Source organism: Oryza brachyantha, chromosome 10 (genome assembly GCF_000231095.2).
Source record: "Oryza brachyantha chromosome 10, ObraRS2, whole genome shotgun sequence".
Classification (NCBI taxonomy): Eukaryota; Viridiplantae; Streptophyta; class Magnoliopsida; order Poales; family Poaceae; genus Oryza; species Oryza brachyantha.
Window position 1 is genome coordinate 10,471,654 of NC_023172.2, and position 26,960 is coordinate 10,498,613.

General features: G+C 39.7%; 3 protein-coding genes across 3 annotated transcripts; 1 reads left to right on the forward strand and 2 right to left on the reverse strand.

Moving 5' to 3' along the window:
- The first annotated feature begins 2,911 nt into the window (after nt 1-2,911).
- Nucleotides 2,912-4,926, forward strand: LOC102722336 (heavy metal-associated isoprenylated plant protein 5-like). Its single transcript, XM_040527967.1, has 4 exons — nt 2,912-3,195; nt 3,278-3,573; nt 3,673-3,751; nt 3,858-4,926. Exons 1-4 carry the CDS (start codon nt 3,030-3,032, stop codon nt 4,343-4,345), a joined length of 1,029 nt encoding a protein of 342 aa, XP_040383901.1. The 5' UTR covers nt 2,912-3,029; the 3' UTR covers nt 4,346-4,926.
- Nucleotides 4,927-21,793: 16,867 nt separating this feature from the next.
- LOC102722616 lies at nt 21,794-22,969 on the reverse strand. Its single transcript, XM_006662325.2, has one exon. The coding sequence runs from the start codon at nt 22,928-22,930 to the stop codon at nt 21,794-21,796; it is 1,137 nt and encodes a 378-aa protein (XP_006662388.2). The 5' UTR covers nt 22,931-22,969.
- Nucleotides 22,970-23,519: 550 nt separating this feature from the next.
- On the reverse strand, nt 23,520-24,821 carry LOC121055496 (glutathione S-transferase T3-like). Its single transcript, XM_040528001.1, has one exon. The coding sequence runs from the start codon at nt 24,819-24,821 to the stop codon at nt 23,520-23,522; it is 1,302 nt and encodes a 433-aa protein (XP_040383935.1).
- Nucleotides 24,822-26,960: the final 2,139 nt, after the last annotated feature.

The window sequence follows — 26,960 nt, forward strand, 5'->3', positions numbered from 1 at the left end:
TTCCCCAAAAGAATAGTAATTGATTATGCTAAATACATCATTCTAGAAAGAATAGAACGTTTGTTTTGTTATTATAGAGAAACTACACTTTATATCAACAATGTATTTTTGCCTCTTTTTTTTCCCATTCTCTGTAATTTTTAGGGTTTTCAGACCTAACAACAGTCAACAAGAAAGAGACCAAGGAAACTATAAGAGCAGGTACAATAGCAGGCTATAAGCCAACTATAAACATATTTTAAAGAGATAATAGGGGAGAGAGAAGAGAGATGGGCTACTAATTTATAGCCAGCTGCATACGGACTCTAAGACACAGTGTGTGTATGACATGTGAGGCCAAGTACTAATGTTTTGTAGATAAATATTGTATGAATTAGCTATTAGATTGACTATAGATGAATTGGAGCTAGCAGTTGGCTATACCATTAAACTTGCTCTAATGTAGTGGAGTTGTTTGAATGCTATATATATACATAGTTATCTTGCTTGAGGCTTCCTAACATTTATTATAGTTAGTGGAAAGAGAGAGTTTAGTGGCATATTAATTTTTTTTTATATATTTCGTGTGACATGTTGTGATTGTCATGATATGGTGGAGAACTCGTACGTGCACGATTCCTAGTTTTTTCTAAATAGAAAGAAATATTTACACATGTTGATCGGTTTGTAGGACCGGAGGTTTGTGTACCATCCGTTGATCCCGTTGTTGCAACCCTGACAAAATGTAAAAAATATAAGATCGATACGGGCCCACCGTGTCAGAATCCAGTCCACCAGACACACTTTACGCCGCGTCACGCATTCACGAGGCCGACATGAGGGCCGCACCAACCGGAGCCTTAATTCGGTTAACCGCAGCACGGAACAGCCCAGCACCCGGTCAAACCTGCAGGCGCGGGCCGCCTCTGCCCTCCTGGGCCCACGGACCACGTCGCAGACTCGCAGGCACGATCCGGCCCAGCCCACCACCGCGGGCCCACGCGGGAGATGAATTCACTCATTTGGACGAAGAGGGGTGCCCGGTTTTGAAAACTTCCAATTCCACTCCTCCTCGGCGCAGCGCCACTCCCGCCGTCGATTGCTTTTCCTGGGGCCCACCGGACAGCTCGCTGGCCACGTGGGCGCCGACGTGACATTCACGGCCGCTCAGCCTCGCTGGCGCCGTGACGCGTGTCTCCGGCGGTAGAAAAGTCAAAACTACGGCGGCGGCGGCGGCGAATTCCATTGAGGAAACCGCCTCCTCCCTCCCGCGCGCCGGAGGCAACGAGGCTTCGCGTATATACGGCGCACCAACACCACCGCGCGCATAGTCTGTTTCAATATTTTGGGCCCTACTACCCGTGAAAAATGAACCAATAGCATGTTCAGTTTGTTGCCCGAATAAAACTGATCATCTGGTGACAAATCCAATATTAGGTGTTACCAAAATTTACAGAATTTTAATATGGTTAAAAGTTATATTTAGTTTTATGCCTTACCAAATTAATAAGTATGGATAATGCTATGATGGTAAAGTTATTTTAGGCCTAGTTTAGTTTGCAAATTATTTTTAAAAAACATCACATCGAATATACGGGCACACATTTAAAGCACGTCTAAGTACGAAATAAATTACAGATTCCGCTAAAAAAACTGCGAGACGAATCTTTTGAGCCTAATTAATCCGTCATTAGCATATATAGGTTATTGTAGCACTTATGACTAATCACGTACTAATTAGGCTTAAAAGATTCATCTCACGATTTCCCTCATAATTATGCAATTAATTTTAAGATTCATGTATATTTAATGTTCTATTTATATGTCAAAAATTTGATGTAATGTTTTTAAAAAACATTTTGAAACTAAATCGGGCCTTAGTTTGTTAACTAAAAAAATTAGCAATGTCAGTATTTAGGATGGTTTATTTTGGTAGCAGACTGAGCATGTCATGGGACCTATGTTGATGTTGCATCGTCCGTACGATCTCCCATTCGACGTTGCTTCCTTGGTCCATAGCACACCAGAAACCCAATATTTTTTTCGCTTCAACGCAGCAGCACGTGAAAAATACAATTAGCGTCACTAGTAGCACAAACCCCACGATCCGTCCACGACCACACAAGAGCTCCAAAACAACGGGCTGGCTGGAAACACGAACCAGCCAGGAAGACCAACGACCCAGAAGATCCAGCAGAGACCAGAAGAAGAAAAGCCCTTTGAATCGTATAAATAAAAAAAAGGGAGAAATAAGAAAGTATATGATTCTAACAGTAGTGTAAGCGTAAACACAAAAGGTTATAAAACACAAAAAAAACATAGAAATTACTGTTTGATTGGACCATAGAAAAAACACAGGAATTTAAGGAAAGATAAAGACTCATAGAATTTTTTCATGAGGTTCTACTTCTTGTTAAATTCTCCAAACTTTGTATGAAATTTCATAGGGTCCATTTTTTGATTCAAAGAACTTTGTAGAAAAAATTTCTATATGAAAAAAGTTCTCTATAATTCCTATGAATTTCCTTTAAATGAAAGGGGGCGAAGAAGAAAGGTGTGACTGTTTACAAAGATAAAATAATTTATAAATAAAATTTTACATATATATTCTTTGTAATCCAGTAAAATTCAGTAAATAAATCACCATTAAATTTAATATTAAAAATTAAAAATTTAATTTAAAAATAAATTAGTACGAAGAGAGCGGCACACGCCCCGGTGGACCCCACCATGACAGCCTCACCATTCCCGACGAGCAGTCAGCCAGCCAGTCAGCCACCAGCCTTACCGGGTCCGGCCCGTTAACCCGAACCCGCTCCCACCATTAACTGCGACCACCAACCCAACCCGGAACACGTACCGCGCACTCTCCTCTTCACTTCACTCCGCTATTTAACTCCGCTCCCCTACCCCCACCTCCGCACAAACCTCCGCTTCTCGAACCACGCGCGTCCCTCCCCCCAGCAGTAACCACCACCACCACCATCACCGCAGCGCACCACCGCTTCCTCGGAGTCTGCGCGGACAGGAGGACACACGCACCACCAGCCATGGGTGAGGAGAAGAAGAAGGAGAAGGACGGCGGCGACAAGAAGAAGGACGCCGGCGGCGACAAGGAGAAGGCGGCGGCGGCGCCGGGGCCTATTGTTCTTAAGGTCGAGTTGCATTGCGCCGGCTGCGCCAGCAAGGTCAAGAAGGCCATCAAGCGCGCCTCCGGTACGTGAGCGCCGTGTTTCTGACTGAGGTTTTGGGTGTGGGTGTGATGTGGCTGACCGGGTTGTTGCGGCGTGCGGTGCAGGTGTGGAGTCGGTGACGACGGACACGGCGGGGAACAAGGTGGTGGTGACCGGCGCGGCGGACGCGGCGGAGCTCAAGGAGCGCGTCGAGGCGAGGACCAAGAAGCCCGTGCAGATCGTCTCCGCCGGCGCCGGCCCGCCCAAGAAGGACAAGGAGAAGGACAAGGACAAGAAGGCTGACTCCGGCGACAAGAAGGCGGACAAGGAGAAAGGCGGCGGCGGCGATAAGAAGGCCGATAAGGAGAAGGGCGGCGGCGACAAGCCCAAGGAGGAGAAGAAACCCAAGGAGCCCAAAGAGGTCAGTTTGGTTAAATGGAATTCATTCCGCTGCCAATTCCGCCATGGCTGATGCCCATGCAACTGTTCCTGAAATTCCCCTGCTTTTGGATTCCGTCAGGAGACGGTGACGCTTAAGATCCGTCTGCACTGCGACGGATGCATCGACCGCATCAAGCGCCGCATCTCCAAGATCAAAGGTGTGTTCTTTGCGGCGGGATTTTTCTGCTCTTGGGAATCACGAATCGATTCAACTTTTTTTTTTTGGCCGAGATTGACGCCCTGTTCCGTTTGACGCGGCTGCAGGGGTGAAGGATGTGGCGTTCGATGCGGCCAAGGACCTGGTCAAGGTCACCGGCACCATGGACGCCGCCGCGCTGCCTGGCTACCTCAAGGACAAGCTCAGCCGGCCCGTCGAGGTCGTCGCGCCAGGCAAGAAGGACGGCGGCGGCGGCGGCGACAAGAAGGACGGCGGCGGCGACAAGAAGGACAAGAAGGACGGCGGCGGGGGCGAGGAGAAGAAGGACAAGGACAAGTCGGCGGCCGCCGCCGCCGCCGCGTCCGTGGCACCGGCGCCCCTCGCCGACGCCGGCATGTACCAGATGCCACCGCAGTACGGCTTCAACCCGTACCACGGCCACCCCGGCGGCTACTACGGCGGCGCCCCGGCACCCCACCCCGCCGCCTTCTACCACCCCAACCCCGCCGCCGCCCAGTACCAGCCCTACCCGTACAACGTCCACGCGCCCCAGATGTTCAGCGACGAGAACCCCAACGCCTGCTCCGTCATGTGAACTCCGGCGACTCCTCCCGCCTCCGCGGCTCCCGCTCCACCACCCGCTGTATCAAACCATGAGAAAACCACGGCTTGGTCTTAGCGGTTCAGTTCGTCGTCTTCCTCCTCCTCATTAGCCACCCTAGCGTAGCTTAGCTTTAGCCATGTCGCTCCGAGGATTACTAGTATTTTAGACCTGTAAATAACAGCAGTTGAGGCCGCAATGCAACGATCCATCCATGGACAAGCTGATAAAATTTTGTTGTTCCTGCTAATCACCGCCATTATTGTATCGGTAATTCACCATGATTAATCCAAGTGTGCTATACCTCGGTGACGGGTAGCTGTCGCCGGTGAGGTCACCGACGTCGACAAGCAGCCAGCCACCACGAAGCCATTTTCCATTTCTTCTTCAGGAGAGTTCGAGACGGCGCTGCCGCTCGCCGTTAGCCACGGCGAGATTAACAAATATTTTTCATCTTTAATCTGGATGGTTAGGAAGTGCGGCTAATGGCGTGCGATGGGGACATTGTGCTTGCTTTCAACCTAGTTACGGTGTCGCATTAGGCCAGTCTCAAAGATATCATATACATTAATGATTAGTAAAAATTATTGACTTGTCACGAGTCATAGTAATTAAATGAAGAAGTTTTATTTTACCATAAAATTATGCATTGAGACTGATCTTACGATGTATTAAATATGGTTTATGGTGTCTTATCTCGTGGGTAATGGCCTGGTTGGGGGTAATTAAGCGTTATCCTTAGGATTTGATTAATGGGTAATCTGGTTGTCCTCATCTTTCTGGGGCAAGAAAGATCTCCCGTGTCAAACAACGCCATGGCGATGTTGGGAGTAGTTTATTTGCAACGATCTGGCGTGAACCAGAAGAAGGGGCCCTTGGAATATTTTGGCGTTCGTGTCGTAGGCGACTATTTTTCATTTTTTTTCTTATGGTTGATGTCGCATTTCTTAATTTTTCTGTGTGTTGCGATTGCGACTGCGGGTATATGGAACAATCTTTGTTAAAAAAAAAATGCATCACTTTTCTAATGGAAAATTCAAATTTATGTGGTGTGGGCAATGCCGCCATGGCATGTGGCTTAATATTTATTTTTCCTAAACATTGCGCATCTGCAGCCAAAAACAGTATGAAAGACTACCGATTTCAATGGACTACTTGACGTTTCGAAAAAATACATACGCAGAAGCCAAAAAAAAAACCTACGAAAAAAAGTAACAATAGAACTCATCCTTAGTACAAAATTATATCAGCTGTGTAGTATTTTTTATGAAGTATAAACAATAAAAAATTATCGAATTAGAAAGGTGAGATAATAAATTTCTATTTAGACTTCTTAGAAAAAGCGTTTAGCAGTTTGAGCAGCATCGTGTAAAATCGGAGGAAATAAACGAGAATAAAATGTGAAAATAACACAGCCATACTATTGGTGCTCGACTGCTCCATGCTTTAAATGGTACCATGTTGAGTTTAACTCTATGTAGATTTTTTTTTTGTCTTGTCGCTAATTAATTAAATGTTGCTACTTGCCTTTGATAGTATAATCTGAAACTGTAGAGAGATCATTTTGTTCTGTAGAGTATACTTCCATTCCTTTGTTATAGACTTCTGAATTCATGCAGTTCATTACTCTAGAGAGCTATGAAGTCAAAGGTGTACTCTGTCTCTCACAACTCTCGGCTATCCTTTGCATCCAATACATTTTGTTCGGTCAAACCCTATATATACTTACATTTCTGAGGGTGCTCACAAGATGATCTCCCACTAAACCTAGTGACGTCCTTGGGTTACTATCAAGCGTTTGTTATCCATCTCCGTAGGTTGAATACTCGGTAATTTCAGTATCATTTTGAGAAAATGTAAAACCCTTAAAATATCGCATTTTGTCTTTTTAACTCCCTCAAACTTTGATACCTCAGACATTCGGCACCCTGTCAACTTATAATTGAGAAGTTCAGTATACGGCATACACAGTTAACCAAGTCAAGAAGTTAATTAAAAAAAATCACTATCCACGTATCAATCAATCCATTTCTTCCTCACCCAATTCTTCTTTCTATCTCTTCATGTATCTCCAAGTCACACGCAGGAAGTCCATGATGCCTATGGTCTCATCCTTACTTCGGCTAACATTACATAGTCACGATGGGCTATCCGCTATCATAGCTGGTCATGGTCACACGTGCACCACCACGTAGGAGCAAAATCGCTCTTGATTGAGCTTTGGGAGTACTTCGAAAAGTTAATCAGCATACAATGTCTGGCATATATATTACTCCGTCTGTTTAACAACGTAAACTTTTTAATTTTGTCTAGATTTATGTGTTTAACAACGTAAACTTTCTAATTTTGTCTAGATTTATGTGTTTAACAACGTAAACTTTCTAATTTTGTCTAGATTTATGTGGATGCTAATAAATCTATACGTATATATATAAATTATATACATTCATCGTTTGGTAAATTTAGACAAAACTAAAAAGTATTACAATATGAAACAGAGGTTGTAGGTCGGTAATTCAATGAGGCGATAACTTTAGGGTAATTCTGACCATACCCAAAATGCTGAAGAAATAATTATTGTTGCTTTCATTATGTAACACTTTAGCCAAATATTGCAAATCGCTAAAGCTAAAACGGTAACAAAGAAATTTGCCCTTTGCTATTCCCTTTGGAGAAGAAGAAAGAGGTGGTCTCATCTTTGCGGTCATTCGTTTAACCACTTTAACACTTTTACTCAAGTCCTTATCACGATTTTTTTTTCTGAAGGTGGTTTTGTAACCACCGAAATTGTGGACCTGTGGACCTGATGGCGTTGGCCGCATCGTTGGCATTTTTTTTTCTCCTTCCTCTGTTCTCATATATAGGAGTGTGCTAGGGTCGGAATCAAGGGTAGGGCAATTAGGGCTTAAGCCCTACTCTTAGCTATATGATCACACTTATATCTTATCAATTTATCATAAAAATTTTAGAAATAATATAGGACATGTTAACTCAGCCCTATACTTGATTTGTTCTTTGTTTCGCCCCTTGTGTATATATATTTGTGTTTTCATTAATAGAGAGAGCACTGTGGTTACGAACGATGTGCCGCACTGCGTGTGCATCGCCTCTCAACTGTCTCGAGCATTGGCCACACTTTTACCGTGCATTGACCAAGTACGTACTGAAGATCGGGAACTGTCTTTACTCCGTGATATATTTATTATATTATGAATGGTTAAAAGGAGTCGTATCGTGAATGAGAAATGTGAATCGACGGGTTTCCGTTGTATTTATGGCGGACGATATAAGATTACGGTAATATCGTTTTATAATATAAGATGTTTGACTTTATTAGTTGTAACGTGTGATCATTTGTCTTATTTAAATATTTAGTATAAATATAAAAAATAATTAGTTATGCTTAAAGTTTATTTGATAATAAAGTAAGTCACAGTCAAAATAAATAATATTTTTATAATTTTTTGAATAAGACAAATAGTCAAATATTACGAGTAAAAAAGTTAAATATATTACATTATAAAACGGAGGGAGTAATAACCTAGCAATCCTATCTCATTATGTCTTTTTCACTGTATCCTTCTCTCTTTTATCAACGAGAGGGCGTGAATAGGAGCGGGTGCGTGCTGCCACTGTGAGCTCGAGTTGGTAAACATATCTCTGCTACTCACTATTATTAGTTATGTCACGCGTCTCTATGAATGGTGAGAGACGCGAGTTACGATCCCAGGGATCGAACTCATACCGACAGCTCGCGTGCCCGCGCGGCTGACCGCCCAAGCACCGCTCGGTTCTCGTCATTGCTTCTCCAACAGGGGCAAGAGCTGGTGGTTTTCTCTTGGCCAGAGATAGTTTCGTCTTCCCCTTCTTTCTTTGGTTTGCCTCCTCCTCACTGGCAACAAGATGCATAGCATTCTTTCTTTCTTGCTTGCTGTTGGTATTGATAAGTATCACAAAAAGATTTAGACGATGGATATATATATATATATATATACATATATATATATATCCACGTTAAATTAATCATTCTGTGTAACATCATTAATTTAAGAAAAAATTGGCCATCGTTGTTTCGTTTGTTTACCACTCGCGTACATGTCCCCATGTTATATGCAGCATGTCTTAGGTCATTTTCAGTGGTACTTTCATTTGGTATTAATTAGGTGTCACATTAGATTTTTTTAATGACATGATAAGAATTTGATTAAAAAGAGAAGAGAATCCTTTCATCCTAGTGTAAGGCTTATGGCGTTGTTTCCAAGCAAATGAAAACCAAATGAGTCTATTGAGGCCAAACATTTCTTTCATATAGATTCTATGTTGGGTCCACATTCTATTTTCCTCTCATGCAACAATTTAATAATCTATCAAGTCTATGAAACTATGAAAGAGACCAATAAGAATGCCATTTTATTTCAATTAAAAAAACTAGAACGCTGACGTGTCAAAATTGAAAACCGTGAAATGAAAGAGACCACTAAGAATGGCCTTATAGAAAAACTTCGTCCATAAGTCTACGTGCAATAAAATATATAAGTTAATGTATTAAATATAGAACGGATGACTAAATAAACCCATGTAACTTATCTGTGTATATCTAATAGATAATATTTATTATTTAGTGTATATACTAAGACGAAAATAGAAGACAGAGTCAAAATAAAGAAATGGGAGGGTTCCTAATGTCGCAAAAAGTTCAATAACTATGATTTCGAAGTAAAACCAAACTTGGTTTCCATATGCTACCACAATACTCCAAAGTCAAGAGCCCATGTGTGCATCATCTAAATTCGTACTCCGATTTTCCAACAGTCTCATTCAGATGATAAATTCTGCGGGTGTTTGACCACATCGGCGAAATTAATCTACCATCCATGTCACCTGGACCGAGAAAATCCTGATATATAATCAACATTATTGCCGCAATCAACGTCACGGAGACGTGCACTCAACAAGCCTCCCTCCCTCCCGCCGCCGGCGAGCCGTAGCATCCAAACTGTGTCTAAACTCTAAACATGGTTTGGTATCTCGTTACAAATTTCAAATCTACCGTCGTTTACGGGGACGGGATATTTCAAATTCAGCGAAAATCTGTTTAAAAAAAATCCCCCTTTCTTGTCCCCTGAAAATTCGTTTCAAACCAGATTTTTCAATTTTTGCAATTTGCATCCATCTGGCTCTAGTTTGACCGGCCGTACGGACTGGTCGTGGTCGTACGTACCGCTCTGACCAACACGACCTTACTTTATTAAAAAAATAATGAAATGGTTAACATGGTTTGATTTGAATAATCAAAATGGCAGGCACAAACTGGCAGGAACTGATCAAACCGTGGGTGATCAATTAGCGTCAGAAGCTAAAGACAAGCAATTAAATTCTAGCCGTACGCACGACGTCAGTACGTGCTCCTACCTATCCTGGGGCTCTACTGCTCGCGTAGTGATCGCAGCAGCCGCTGTCTCGGTGTCTTCTTCTTCTTCTTCTTCTTCTTCTTCTTCTCCGGCTCGTCGTGGCCCTAGCGCCGCCGTGTGCAAGGGTGCAAAGCCGGCGGCGATCCGACAACCAGCTGTCCCGGATGAGAAGGGAGCGAGTGAGATCGACGCGACGTGTGTTTTTGATTTGTTGCTGTGATTTCTTTTAATCGGATGTGTGTGTGTGTGTGGTGTGTTAGGTCATCGAGACTTGTCAGGTAGTAGTACTGGTAGCTCGAGTTTCATTTCATTAGTTCCATCTCTAGGCGGGCAAGAGCAGTATACTATGACAAGGAGTACATCAGTCATGTAATTCGACTCTAAAATTAACGCTTTATGTTTATGTTTACGTGAGAAGGGATAAAATAAGAGCAACAGATTTACAGCCAGGTACGACATAAGTTTTAAGATACTGAGCGTGAGAGGTGAACCATACATGATATACTATATGCTTATATGTTACTATTGTCTAAGTTGGTTCTATATTATATGATATGGAAAGATTTTGGAGCTAATAGTTGCTCTTTTATTGACCTCACTCTAGATTGGCTAAAAGTTGATATGGATGAGAGAAAATGAAAATAAAAATTGAAGTGGGCTCTCATACAATAGCTAGCTATAGGCGTACTCCAAAAAAATATACTAAATGTATATGCGAGAGAAAGAGATAGAAGATAAAAATTATAGCCAATTTTATAGCTTATATATTATGTATTTATGCGTTGACTTTAATATAAGCTTATAGTTAGTAAGTTGACTTTACCATTAAAATTACTCTAAGAGCAAATATAATAGCATACTAAATGCTTATGTGAAGGAGAGAGAAAAGTAGTGGGCTGTAATCTTATAGCCAACTTGGACACAAGAATAAAGAAATTATGTGAGAGAGACATGTTGGTCCTATATTGATGATAAAGAACTAACTACTATAAAAGAAGACTACAGAGAGACTTATAACCAGCTTGTTGGCTATATTATTAGCCCTGCTCTAAATGGCTCTGTCGAAATGTTGGCGTACGTATTTTACATCCAGTTGATCGAAATGCCAAAAAGTGTTCATTTTGATAAGCTAGAATGGTAGTACCCCAAGAGTTTTCAACGTTTGCATTTCAAGCACGAGCTTGGATTGAATTGAGGAATTGGAATTGGATGTATGAGATTTTATATTGAACTTTTCTGCTGGTTCGTCAAGATTTGGCCATGACTTGTAACTTGGAAGTTAAGATGTAATATACTCATCTTAGTTACATTTTATCAATTTACTGTGCAGGGGACTCGGGTGGAATTAAGGGTAGGGTAGTTAGGCTTATCTCTGTAATCTTACTTACATCTTCTGAATTTACTATGTATAAATAAATTCTTAAAACTACGAAGCACATGCTAACTTAGACCTATACATGGTCAGTTCGTGCTTCCGTCCCTAGTAGGGGTGGTGGCGGGGTAAGACCTAAGACCCATAGGTAGTTTGACAACTCCATTTAGTTCTCGTATATTTTTAACACAAGCATCTATAATATTTTAGTTTCTCCTTTTGAATTCAACCCTCCTATTGGATAGGCTTTATATGAAAAATATCTTATTTTTAATAGTTATTTTATGATATAACAATGAAATTAACTACTGTAAAGTTAAAAATATAATTTAGAAATATGAGACGATCCACTTATATATAAATATTTTATTAAAAATTACACCGTATAGCAGTTTAACAAACGTACGCGGGGAAGACTGAAATAATCTACGATGTTTCAGTGCATAAGAACACAACCATTATCCCCTAATTTAGGGTATCATAGTTCAGACAAGTAGAACCGATCGGTTTGGGTGAAAATGGTTCATCCCCGTATGTCAACATCTCGACGGCTAAACAACGGACCTGCCTATGTATACTTCTCTTATCCACCAGTCGTTCTCGACGACCACTCGATGAACGTCAAGACCATAATGTCCCTATCGCAATTTCATTCTCTAGTTTCTTCTTTAAGTCCAACTATCTTCATCTGCAATAGCGTTTTTGAGCTTACACATGAATCCCTTAAGCTTCTTCCTTTAGACCAACTATTCCACGTTGTCAAAATTGCTATTGAACTCATCGTGGGTGAGATAATATCTATCACGGACATATCACTAGAAACTCGATACTACCTGTATCACATAACAATTTTATTTTTCGATTTCTGTGTTCAACCTTTACCATTCGTCTTATTTAAAAATTTTATAAAAAAACTTAAGAAAAAATTATCCATGCATAAAGTATTATCCATGTTTTATCATATAGTAACAATCAAAATATTAATCGTAAAAAAGTTTCAAAATAAAACGAAGAGTCGAAACATTATATAAAAACTAAAAAATAAACTTATATATATATATACACACACACATCATTGTGGTACGATTGGTAGTTGTGTGATACTTAAGATTTTGCTATTATTGTTCTTTTATTTGTAATTTTTAGTTTATTATTTTCTTACTATTTTTTATTGATATTGATAAGTAATTAAGAATGTGTTTATGTCAAAATACCTACTGAATACCCAAGTGCCGTTAGGCATGAGTCTAGACATAACATTTTGTCCGTTAAGAAATTCAGAAACGGGTTAAGTATTTATGATGGGTATTGGATCCGGCGTGGTCCTGCTCCGTCCGTACCCAACGCGACTTATTGCTATCCTTAATTCCGAGGACCAAATTTTAAGCAGCGGGGGGCGCGGGCGGCCGGTGATCGATCGGTCCTCCCGGAATCCTACGTTTTGTACGACGGCGCAGGGAAGTGGAGAACAGGGTGGAACGTACGTAACGCGCGCGGCGGGATGACAAGCGGAAGCAACCGCACACAAGTTCCAAGCGCGAACCACCACCACACATGCATCGTGCGCGCGCGTGCAGGCATGCGTGACCGCGCCGCTACCTGGTGACCCATCTAGTATGCTCTCCCGCGAGCAACCGTACGTTCGTACACCTGCTTGCTTGCAACAAACACGGCTCCTTTGGCTTCAAAATATAAATATTTTTCTCACACTAAAATATAAGAAATTTAGATATCTGATATTTACAGTATTACTTATCTCCTCAATCATTTCACATTTAAAATTATTTTCAGATTACTCTCGTCTATCCTCTCACATCCATTCACTTCATATTTATTAAGAAGTGCATCCATGCTAAAAGAAACAAAAATTACTATATTTTTAGATTTAGAAGAGAGGTAGCAAGTATTTCGAGGCCATTTCCTCGATTGTTTATATATGCATTGCTATATGGATTTGCACCGAATAACTTATGGTTAGTATCATCCACGACTCAAAGATTGAAGCTTGAAAGATTGAAGAGAAATGTTAGTTCTGAAGGAAACCACAGCTCGTATGCGTTAATTAGAAACAAGCTGTGCTTTTGGATGCAAACAAAATTTTCGGCATTGCCCCGTGAAATCCTGAAACCAGGTCTTACTAAAAAACAGTAAATTCATTCTGCTTTACTCCTTTCGGCTAGTGCCCATAGGCATGCTATTTTTCTCTGAATCGAATGGAACAGCGACATGCTATTCGAACTTCTAACGGTAAGTTTTTGAAAATAATATATTTTTAACTTTATAATAGTGAATTTATTCATTTATATCTTACTAAATAATTATTATAAATCATTTAGCTATTCAGCATAAAAGAATAAATTCTCTAACCATTGCATTCTCTAGATTGACTAACGGGTTATGGGAGGTCTTCTTGGCAAATTGGAGCCGTAAAGAGTACCTCTACATTTTACACAATAGGTTTCATGAAACCGCTAGTTACTGCCACAATAACCGCGGTAATTGGACTCATCACTATGGTGCAGTATCAGTAGCTGGCAATTTAGTTTGGATAAAATTTAACCAACTTCAAATGTTTTCAAATAATGATAAAATTCTAAAAATATCATGGTAGTAGCTATCAATTTGTAGAGCCCTCTGATAAACAAATCTTGTGAAAATTACATAGGTAACACTAAATTCTAGCTCAAAATTAAAAAAATAGTGAGAATGAATAAATAAACTATGGAGTGTATACATTTAAGGAAAAAATACAAATAAAACTATGATATATATGTACGGTACGTGAAGGACATATTGATTGTTGAATTGAAAAACTCAACATGACCTTTGCTAAATGTTAGAGATTCAAACAATTATAAATCACAATTTCATAATTGAGCAATCAATATATACCAGAATTAACCTTTGAGATTCATTAATGTAGGACACTATAATGTCAACAAGCATAATAAATATTTTTATGTGCTTAAAACGCCATGGTTTTAACCTGTAATCATATGGTAATCGTGCGGTTATAGTAGGAAAAACGCGTCATCGTTGTTGGGTATAGACAGAACACTAAATCTCCGACATTGATGATCATGGTTTTCAAGGGAAATTTCAATGACAGTTCCAATACCCGGCACTAAAGATGCTCTAAAAAAATGGCATTAAGCTGAATCCAAAATAATTCATGCAGATAAAAAAAAAACACAGGTCATTCTCAGTTTCTCACGCTGTAACAGATCAAGAACACGTTTTCAAAGAACATCATAACAAATATATTCAACAGAGGGGGGAGATGGGGGCTGGCGCCGCTCGCGCTGGCTTCTACACCGTTGGAACCAGCCACCAGGAACTCCGCCCGTAGCCGGACGCGGATTTAGTGGTAGTGTCCCGTGATATTTTTGGTGACATTAAGTAATGACGTGTAGGATTTATGTGAGTCCAGGAATATATGGGTCCCATACGTCAATGGCTCAATGTTACCAAAAATATCACAGAACAATATCACTGAATCCGGATCCCCGTAGCCTCCCTCAGCTCACTGACGCCTCTCACCTAGCTCAGGTAGATTCCAGAAGCGCAAAACGAGGGAGAGAGGGAGGTGCCCTTCACCGCCATCGATGCCTAGCCTCCGGCGCCATCTGCTTGGCTCTACCACGGCTCGGTTAATTTGCTCGGTTGGGAGCTCATCTGTGTTGGGTTGGACCAAAACCGACATAAATAGTTATTTATAAATAAAATCAGCACAAATAACGTAGCTATTTGTGTCGAGTGTGGTACATTGCTCGCACAAAAGGACTTTCCGCCTTTTGGGGGGATTCAACAATTAAGCAAACCCATACATATGGGTCCTTCTTTGTGCTCTTTGTTACTTACAACCGGCATGAGGGAGCATTTGTGACGGTTTTTTTAAGCATGCAAGGCCCAATGGTTGATTCTATTAGAGCAAGTTTAATAGTAAAGCCAATTTACTAGCTATAAACTTATATTATAGTCAACACATATAATAGATTGGCTATAAGGTTGGCTATATTTTTTTATCTCTTATCTCTTTCTCTTACCTTTACATTTAATGCATTTTTAAAGCTGGTGTATAGCTAGCTCTTGCATGAGAGCCGCCAACCCTACTTCTTTTTCATTACTTCTTTCCTCCACATCAGCTTATAGCCAGCTGCAGCACGGGCTCCAAGACACTCAGTATGTATGACATGTGAGATCATGTATTAATGATTTGTAGGTAACTATTGTATGAATTGGCTATTAAATTGACTATAGATAAATTAGAGCTAGTAGTTGGCTATACTATTGAACTTCCTCTTAGTGTTTGGTTTCATGGAACCGACAATAATAGCCAGATGAATTTGAATCTTTCTAGGATACTAGCTCAATCATCCTTACCGTGTAATTTAAATGTAAATTTTGGATCTCAAACTTATCGTGGTTTTCACGGTAGCCACGATTACTACACAATAACTAGCCTACCGCTGGGAGTGACATCCAACTCCCTAAAATGGTTTCTTCCACCTTTCACACTAACACTTTGTGTTCCAAAATATTAATATTTATAGAATTCATTTTTTTACCACCATATAAATATTCCAGAGACAATCAGATACTACATATATTTTAAAATATAAGTATTTCTACTTTATGTAGCATGTATTAAAGAGATGTCAAAAGATTCTCTTTTATAATCACTTCAGTGATCAATTTTTAAACATTAAATTGATTACATTCCCTTCTAAGTGTTTGATTGGCTCTAGAATCATTGAAATGATTAAAATCATGACATTTATAGAAGAAATACTTATATTGTCATATAAAATTTGAATCCTACAAACATATACATTTTGAAATGATTAGAGCGAAAATGCTTATACGGTGGTACAAATTTTGAATCTTAAAAGTGAGTACATTTTGAAATGGATGGAGTACTTGGAAAGCGAATCTAATCAATTTGAAGTTTAAAATTTAACCACGGAAGTGATTTAAAGATAATCTTTTAAAATTTTATTAGTCTATAGTAAATAATCTAGAAGTATTTTCGTTACTATGGATGCATGACTATCCACGGAGCCTGGAGCCTACGGAGGCCACGTAGTATTAAACAATCACTGGCGCCAGCTTGAAACCTTTTTTACTAGCCATGTAGTAACAACGTAGATTATGTGCCTGTTTGGAGAGGTTTAGATTCTGAGAACCAGCTGCTTGGTAACTAGCTTTTTGAGAATCTAGAAAAGTTCCTAAACCCAGCTTCTTTAGCTTCTGGATTCCAGAATGTGTAACTATAGATTCTTAGAAGCCGTGGACCGTTTAGGGCAGCTTCTGGCAGAAACAATTTTTGAAAAAAAGCTACGGCTAAAGAAGCTTACTACACATGTCCTGCAGTTAGAATGCTAGCTGGGACGAATGGACGATCTATACATGATCGAAACTCCCGCCAAAAGAGGCAGAAAGACACGAATCCCTTTACGGGCAGAAGAGTATACTCCGTTTTCGCGCGCCCTCCAAAACCCTGCCACCCTCCTCCAGCTGCCAAAATCCTCCTTCCCTTTACCTCTTTTCCCCTTTCCTTTATCTCCATCAGCAAAAGCCTCTCATCATGAAAGCATGGGGATCCCTACCCTCACCTACACTGACCAGGGAATCTACCAAAAGGACAGGAGGGAAGCAGACAACACAAGTTCCATCCATAGCTGCTCATGTGCAGCGATGATGCAACATTTGCAGTTTTTGCGAAATACTCTCCCGTCGTACTAAAAATTAACTTTTCAGTTCTGTGTCGCGTTAACCATCTATTTTATTTGAAAAACTTTTAAAAATTTTTTAAAAAAATTAGTTACACATAAAGTAATATTTATGTTTTATTATCTAATAAAAATAAAATTATTAATCGTAATTTTTTTAAATAAAACGAAGAGTCAAACATTATATCTAAAAACTAAAAAGTTGATTTGGTTTGGGACGGAAGTAAGTGGCAGGGCGCAACACTTTTCTCACATGCCTGCAGCTCCTCCTCTTTTGCCACTTCCAGGAAACCTCCATGCGCTTGACGGCGGCGAACTGAGACAAGCAGGTCAGTCTATCTCCTTTCCAATTCCCTCTCTCTCTCTCACACACTCTCTTCCTCGATCTCTCCCTGTGCCGATCGAGCCGTGTGTGTGTGTGTGCGCGTGTCACTGTGTATCAAAGCTTTCAGAATTTTGCTGCTGCTGCGTGTACGCTGTGTATCATGGTGTGGCTTCCTATACCTATACCAGCAGCAGAAGCAGACTGCCATTGCATTTCTTTCTTTCTGATTTCTTCTGAATGTATCAAAGTTTTCTGAACCAGGCATCCCTTTCTGGCTTTGCCCCGGTGCAGGGTGTGGTTTTGGGTCCATGCATGCGTCGTTGGGTTGAGGCTAGCTGTAGTAGATGTGCTGAAAAGAAGAGCCGAGGAATGATGGCAGCTACTACAGCTAGGGCAGTCAGGCGAGACGTACGCGGCAGTATACTCCAGTTCTTCGGGTTCGCATGAACATGATGACGGCATCACCTGCATTGCCTTTCTTCAGGTAGGAGTACATGCCTACGTGCATCTATACGTACGATCGACGATTACCTTGACATCGTACATCTCTGCTCTACAGTAGTACGATTGATGATTACTCAGAACGTACTACTATCACTCCGTGTAATATTATAAGACTATTTAGATTTATTTAAATTTATATATGTATCGATATATATGTCCATATTTATTAGCACACATATAAATCTAGGTAAAATAAAAGAAATCTTATAACGTGGAACAGAGGGAATAAATGTTTTTAGAATTTAGATCTCAAAATATATATAATTTTAATACTATATACCAATTGCTTTCGATTCAAAATTATTCCTATTTTATTCCTAGGTACTTTCCACCCATGTTGTTCATTTTGAGGGTTGCGTATAGTATTTTATTATCAACATTAATCTCTATCGAACAATCTGACAATACTTATATTTTACTATGAAAGTGATACATGGAAAATTTACTATGAAAGTGGTACATGAAAAATTGAGTTAAATATTAGCAACAAATTTTACGGGGCTCACATCGTCTTCCGTAATATATATTGCCTTACACAGGCACTAGCGTGTGGGCAAAAGAATACTCAACCGAATTTGTCACCACTCGTCATATGAATACACCAACCTGAAAATAATGTCTAGAAATTAGAAGATATGAGAAAGTGACAGTAAAAATGAATGGTAAAATTTGCTATAGAACATCAAAAAAACGCGTAATTAGCCAGTGGACACCGTAAGATCATGAATTTGCTGTAGGACACCACAAAAATATGGTAGTTAGCTGGTAGACACTCCGGCCATTATTTTATTAATTTGTGAGTGAAAAATTTTAAAAATGGCGAGATTGCTCTCGGTGCCCAACTCGTTATGCCGACTGAGTCCGGTCGAACTAGATCCAGTTGGTCTCGGCGCCGCACCCAACTTGAACTGTAGCCTATAGGGTGACTAAGCAGGTGGCGACGACGGCGACCCAACTACGGCGAGGGCGGTGGTGACCCGGCCACCGAGGGCAATCTCGTCATTTTTAATTTTTTTACTCCAAAATTAATAAAATAGTGACTGAAGTGTCTACCAGCTAATTACCATATATATATTTTTATGGTGTCATGCAGTAAATTCATGATCTTACGGTGTCCAACGGCTAATTACGTATTTTTTCGATGCCCTGTAACAAATTTTGTCAAAATGAATTAATATAGCTACTCCCTCTGCCTTAAAATATAACAGCATTGGTCTTATAAATTTAGATTAGAAAATGTTACTACAATATTCTGGATTTATGGAATATATATATATATATATTGTTATAATAATTTATTGACATAGATTTTTACTATCCTTTTGAGCAAGACGATACCATGAGATACTACGTAAAAATGAGTACTTTCTGGTTTCGGTTATTATGTATACAAAGTTACCAAAATTTTTCATAAAGTTTTAGTATCTATATACTTTCTAAAGAATTATAAAGTTTCTCAAGTTAACCGTAGTTTATTACTGTACGGTATATCTAGCAAACATATATAGCAGCTAGAGCATGTACAGTAAAAGTCTATAAACCATCTATACGCATATTTTAAAGAGATAATAGGAGAAAAGAAGACAAGTGAGGTACTCCCTCCATATTGTTTTATATGACGCCGTTGACTTTTAGGTCCACGTTTAACCATTCGTCTTATTAAAAAGTCATATAATTATTAATTATTTTGTTATAATATGATTTATTATTATAGAAACTTTAATTATGCATTATAATTTTGCATATTTGGATATAAATTTTGAATAAGACGAATGATCAAACGTGATTCTAAAAGTCAACGTGTCTACCTAAAAATATAGAGGGAGTACTAATTTGTAGACAACTGCAGCACGTGCTCTAAGACACGGTGTATGTACGATATGCGGGACCATGTATTAATGTTTTATAAGTAACTATTGTATGAATTGGCTATTATATTGACTATAGATAAATTGGAGCCAGTAGTTAGCTATACTATTCAACTTGCTCCTAGCCAGCTAACTAATCTTATAATCATGCTAGCTACACAGTGACAATACATATAGGAGGGGCTTCTGCAGTAATTTATTCTGCTATACAGTTGACAGTTTGTATCAGGACAAGCCGTGCATTTCCAAAGTAATTAAGTACTCGATGGACCGATCGACCCCGTAGGCGAAAGATTCTGGAGAATATTTCGGTTTTGAGGAAAAAGACGATGCGTTGTTTCAACTTTGAAGGTTCCCACATTAGGGTCACCGTGTATGCATGCCTATAGCTACCTATTGAAGCCCTTTTCGACTTTCATCCTGGAAATGATGATATATCATGTGCACACACACCCTCGATCTGCATGAATGCCTCCCAAATTATTATTATTGTATCTATCCATGTTTGGTGAGCGAATGGGGTGAGTAGAAAGTGATCGGCAATTATGATTTGGAGTTGTTGTTAGTCGAGTTCTGTAAATACGAAATAATATCAGCATATCATAGGATCAGTACCCACTCCATTTGAGGATAACTATGTATACACACTACACCTCTCACTGTCACAAACTAATAGCAAAAAATTAAACATGTTAGAGATATGATCCGAATTATCATCTATAATGTATTTGGATTATATTACTAGTTTCCAAGTAAGTCTCTACTAAGTAGTAGGATTAGTTTACTAATAGGATTCTATAGTCTTTTTTCTATTAGTATTTTTAGATTTCTCCTTATATAAATCTCTCTCGTAAACTGCATGGGTAGGATATAACAGTCCGGTGTATTCCCCTACATCGTAATCATCACCTTATAGTGGTTATTGTCGGTTGACAACCGTGATTTTTCCCGTAAGGGTTTTCCACTTTAAATCTTTATCTCGGGTATTGCTTAATTTCCCTAACAAAACCTGTGATTAATTTTCCTTTCCAGTGACCAAATCATGAAGGGATCAAAGCAAAATTGCCAAAAAAAAAAAGCATATATAATGCGTAGGATATAGTAACCCGGCTTTGGGGCTTTTTCACCACCTTTGGCTATGGAAATCACTGTCCAACAAAAGAAAGATAGGGAAAGCCAGCTCTCCCTAAGTCGTAGGTTTCTGTACAGCTAGGCATATACCATTTGTTTCAGAGTTAACCGTTTCCTGAGAGACAAATACAACGTCCGTTTTAAAATATACTGCTTATTTTATTTCGTTAGGATAACCGTTTAATTAACCATGGCTTTATTAGGCCCTCCACAATGTACTAGTGTAGCCAGTAAATTTGTAGGCCCACTACAGCAAATAAGCATCGATCTATACGTGGGCTGCAACGTGTAAAAAAAATAAGCATCGTCTATCCGTGAGATATGGGGCCTACACGTAGATAAAATATCGCTATCGTCGTCTCCGTCGGTTTGCTTGGCGCGATGAAAAAAAATCCTCTTCGTCTTTCCTCCCTCCGTCCAGAAGAGAAAATTCCCCACATGATTACGTTGTGTCTCAGACCAAATTTGTTGCCTTTCTTCTAGATCTTGTTAATATTAACTGCTTTGTTTTCTGAATCTCACAGGAAGAAGAAGCAACGTTGGAAGGAGATGGATGGAGAAAGTATCGGGGGGCGACGATTGCGGCAAGATAGCAGCCGGCGGACCGCAGCGGTCGGCAGCCAGTGCAGAGACCATGGATCTGCCCCCATTCGTGTGCCTGGTATGTGCTGTTGGCGACGAGAGGCCCGACGCAGCCATGTGACGGATCTACGCAGCCTGCCGCGGGCACGGCCGTGTGACAGATCTGCACGGCCAGGCCTGGCCGATTCATGCTCTTGCTTGGCATGCAACTGCTCTTCTTGCTGCAGGTTAGTAAGACATGGAAGGCACCATGGCAGCTACTGCTTGCATTAGTCAGATTTGGTTTCCAAAGGTATATGAATTAGCAGTACGTATACATGGATATAGCAAGCACCAACTGTAGATCAATATGAAGTACGTTTATCTGAAAATTAGTACAAATGGATAGTTTTGAGATTTAAGAGAACATGACATGCTTGCAATTACATCAAGAACATAAACTAAAATGTTACATTTTAACTACTACACCTTGAAATCATAGAGTGCATAAATTAGAGTACAGACATTTGATACCGAACTAAACAAGTCTAAGCTTGACCACCCCAAAACGCTGGAATATATGCTCAACCAAGTCTGTCTTGAGACGACGATGCATATCTCGATCCCGAATATCTTCTTCAATCTCTAGAACCCCAGAGAATCCATGAATTGGCCCATGTCCATATCCTAACAATGGTGTGGATGAGCTACCAGCATCATACTCATGCTCATAGTTGTCATCGTAGCGAACCCCAAAAGAATCTCTTTCATCTTCCACGATCATGTTATGCAATATAATACATGCATAAATGATTTCAGCAAGTGATCGCACTTGCCACATACGTGCTGGGTTTCGTAGAATGGCAAAGCGAGCTTGCAAAACACCAAAAGCGCGTTCAACATCTTTTCTTGCTCCCTCTTGGTGTTCTGCAAATAATTTGTCTTTGTCACATTGAGGCAAATGAATTGTTTTCACAAATGTTGCCCACTCCGGATAAATACCATCTGCTAGGTAGTAGCCCAAATTGTATTCATTGCCATTAACCGTAAAATGAACCTCTGGAGCTCTTCCTTGTACTACTTCAGTGAATAAAGGTGATCTATTAAGGACATTGATATCATTGTTTGATCCAGCAACACCAAAAAATGCATGCCATATCCAAAGGTCGTGTGAAGCAACAGCCTCTAACATGACAGTAGGTCCAGGCTGATCTCCACGTTTATACTGCCCCTTCCATGCCACTGGACAGTTTCTCCATTGCCAATGCATGCAATCTACACTTCCCAACATGCCTGGAAAACCACGAGCTTCGCCTATATGAAGTAACCTTTGGATGTCTTCTCTAGTTGGTTTTCTTAGGTATGTAGGACCAAAACACTCAATCACACCTCTACAGAAGGTATTCATGCACTCAATAACTGTGGTTTCAGCTATTCGCAGATTTTCATCCCACAAATCAGCAGGTGTTCCATATGCTAGCATCCTCATAGCAGCAGTGCATTTGTGCAAGGGTGTAAAGCCCACCTTTCCAAATGCATCGCTCCTTTGGCAAAAATAAGGAGACCAAGAACTAAGGGTCTGAACAATTTGTAGAAATAGGTGTCTCTTCATCCTATACCTCCGTCGAAACTGGAAATCATCATATACTGAATTTTCTGAGAAGTAATCAAGCATCAATCGGTCCCTAGCAGCTCCACGATCTCTTTCTATATGCCTTCTATGGAACCTTCGGTATTGAGTAGACGTACCTCGTTGTTGTGCCTCCATTTGAGCTTTGATTTGTGCCTCAATCTGAGCTTCAGTGGGATCATTCATGAAGTCCCAAAAGAATTGCTCAACTTCTGCATCACTATCAGATTCTTCATGGGTTTCCATGGTGAAGTTTGGCTCCATGGACACCTCCGTGGTGAAACTAGATTGTTGAAACTAGATTGTTGGCTAAAAGAGTATGGAATGCTCCTATTGTTTCAAATGGTCTAGGCATGGTGGACTAAAGGGTCCTCCTTTTGTAGCAGGGAGCTCACAACAACTAGTTTTTACAACGGCTAGTTTTACAATAACTACTTCCTTATTAGTGTAGTCTATTATAAAAATGTTTTCTTATTAAATGCTAGCTTGGCAGAACAACTAGATTGTAGTACAGAGCTTGCCTGCAAATGTAGTACATTGATTTAACAACTTATTTATAGAGGTAGTACAATCATATATATTCTAATGCAAAGAGGTACTACAAGGGAATCAACCAAATAAAAAGGAAATCAGTTCAACTAAAAAGTTCTTTAGCTAAGTAAACCAATATTTGTTCATGTCTTGTCTTGGCAACTTCATCATAACCAGTAGTGTCTTTATCTAGCAGTGCCATGTACTTATCCATTTTTTGTAGCATTGCCTTTTCCTTCTCAGCTTCTGCCATCTTATTTTCAGCTTCCGCTTTAACTTTTGCAGCTTCAGCTTTGACAAGTGTTGCTTCAGCCATTTTTTCAGCAGCAATAGTTTTTCGTAATTGAAGTTCATTAAAGAGGTTCACATTTTCATTTGAAATGCTGTCTTCTGAATGTACTAACTTGCCCTTGCTTTTCTGTTTAGCTTTCGCTGCATTTCGCCCTGGTGGTCGACACCTAGCTGCAGGATCTGCATCTTCACTGTCTTGATTTGAAGAAGTATAAGCTCCTGATGCATTCAACTTGCTTCTCTTGTTCATCATCTCTTCAATTGGGTAAGCTTTGCTCCACTTAGGTTGATCCTTCACTGCTCTCCACCAATACTCCAGTGCAAAAGGCCTCTTTGTCTTCACAAGTCCTTTGTAGTCTTGACGAGCTCTGTCCATGACTTGATCATCAGATTCACCACTGCCATGCTCTCTTTTTGCCTTGTCATAGCATCCATTGAATTTGGTAATGAAAGGGATAGTCTTGTTCCAATGGTTTTTGCACTGACTAGCTTTTCTTCTTCGCTCTTTGACCGTGTGCAAGTTGTATTCTGCTGCAACATCATTCCAGTACCTATCTCCTCTTCTATCAACTCCAATAATTGGATCATTGGAATTTTTCAGCCAAGCACTTACTAACCGAAGGTTATCTTCCTCACTCCAATGCACACGCCCTTCTTTCTTTTCGCTTTCTTCAGGACTACTCTCACTTCTCTCACTCCAGTCTGTTGTGTCAATAGGATCACAAGCAATCTGTTGCCCTAGGGACACTGGAGAAGCTGAACCAACAGGGCTATTTTCATCAGCTCGTGAATTAGTACCTCGACTACCTTGGAAGAAAGCCATGGATCCAACTGGTGACGCTTGACCACTTCCTTGTCCCGTATTGCCCAGGTAAGGAGGACCTTGATAGCTTCCTGGTGTGAATGGGAATTGTGGATAGCTTGATTGAGCTCCAAAAGGATTGAACATGTGTGAATACTGAGGGTGGAAATTGGGAGGAAACTGTGTTGGTGGATAGTTCATGGGGTATTGGGGTGAAGGGAAATGATGTTGTTGACTAATTGGATTTTGTGGATTCCCACTTGTGTTTGCAGAATTCAGGAGATTTGTCAAGGATGAAGAAGTGTTCTCCATGTCTACAATAGGAGAGCAGCAATTTTATTTGTATGTTCATGTATATGGCATATGTGTATATATATGACTTTGGCTGGACGAGCAAACGGTAAAGTTCACTTTGTGACCGTTGAGTATGGATGTTGGGTTGGCTGATGTGTACGTGATTCAGATTTCAACTGCCCAGTGAATATATACTTGTTTAATTTATAAGTATCGGTGCATGAATGAGCTCCGCTCCTATTTTTCTTGGCATCAGCTAGAGATGGCATCACTTGCCACAGTGTGTGGAGTGATGCCTAAACCTTCTCTTTCCTCTTTAGGCATCACTCCCAGCACACACTGTGGAGGGCCTTAGAATATATTTGTATTAAAAACTTTTACTTACGATTATGGTTTTGTATCGCATTTGTGATATATTTAATAAATTAATACTTGATTAAAGACTTATTTAAAAAATAAAATATACTTTGTATTTTAAAATGAAGGGAGTATAAACATATCTATGAATTGTTTTTTATAAGATAGAGGGAGTACATCTAGAATTAAAAAGAGCACAAATAGCACGTACAATGCGTACGAAGCTGCAGGTTCAATTCCTGCTACGTATTTCCTAGCTAGCTTAGCTTTAGGCATTGTTTAGTTCTTAAATTTTTTTTCCAAAAACATCACATCAAATTTTTAGACACCTAAATAAAGCATTAAACATAGAGGAAAAAAAAACTAATTGCACAGTTATAGAAGAAATCTTGAGACGAATCTTTTGAGCCTAATTAGCTCATGATTAGCCATAAGTGTTACAGTAACCATCATGTGCTAATGATGGATTAATTAGGCTCAAAAGATTCGTCTCGCGATTTCTAGGCTAGCCGTGAAATTCGTTTTTTCATTTGTGTCCAAAAGCCCCTTCCGACATCTGATTAAACATTTGACGTGACACTTCTCCTCAACAAATTTCTTAATCTAAACACCACCTTAATCACTAGGCTATTAGTATCAGACTACTTTTTTTCTGGAGTACCAACAGTAGCACTACCGTACCAGCGTCTTTCCCAACAACGCCACAATCGACCTCTCTGTTCGACGAGAGCTATACTTTGACGTTGACCATCTCCGACATTTTATCTAAATTTAGTTATTCATATCTTTATTTGGATGATTATCTAAACTAGTTTTATCCGTCATATCTTTTTCTACTCCACTAGATCAGTCATATATGACATTCTCCATATCTTTTTGGAGGATTGAGTGATCATCCAAATATGAAGGTTCTTTCTCCTAATATAGATGACATCTAAAAATAGATTATATGATGACCGTTTTGTTGGAACTTAATTTGTAGTCTTCATCCCCTATTTTCAGGATAGAGGATGAGATAGATGAGTTGTTAGGGATGCTCTTACAAACACATGCTACCCCCACCCCTGAATTGTTGGTTGGTTTTTTATTTGAAAATTTTAATTAAAAAATAAAAAAAATTAATGCATAAAGTATTATTCATATTTTATCATCTAACAACAATAAATATTAATCTAAAAAATTAAATAAGATGAGAGTCAAATTTCTATATATCTTAAAAACTAAAAAAATTATTTATTTTAAAACAAAGGTCGTACACATCAGTCCAACACTACTGGAAATTAATTTTGTCAGGTACAACTGAACTTACACCGACTGTCTCCTTCTCCCTTTTTTTCCCCTTCTCCCTCCCATTTCATGCTAGTAGTGGTAGTACTGACTCCTCGAAATAAAGTAGTATTTTAGTATTTTAGTCTGTTTGAAAATAAATTTATTTTTAATTAATCACTGCATTGGAGTTTACAAAACAAGACATAAATACATTAGGATAGATAAAGTATATGAGACGGTTGTATTAAGATTTAATAAATTAGAGGGTATTTTTAGTCTTTTTAGATTTTGTATCAATGCATGCGTGGTAAGCTTAAAATAAAGTTACTTTAGGAGCGAGAGAATACTAACCTGTGCCGGACAACGCCAGGCACTCGCGGAGATATAATGCGGACGAGACGCCAAGGAACAAACCAGCCCGCCTGATGAGAAACAGCCTCCCGGAAAAACGCCCAACTGCGCAAATTCGCCGGCGAGCAGACGGGCGCGCCCATCGATCCGTCGCTACCTCCAGAAAAATTGACAGACCGG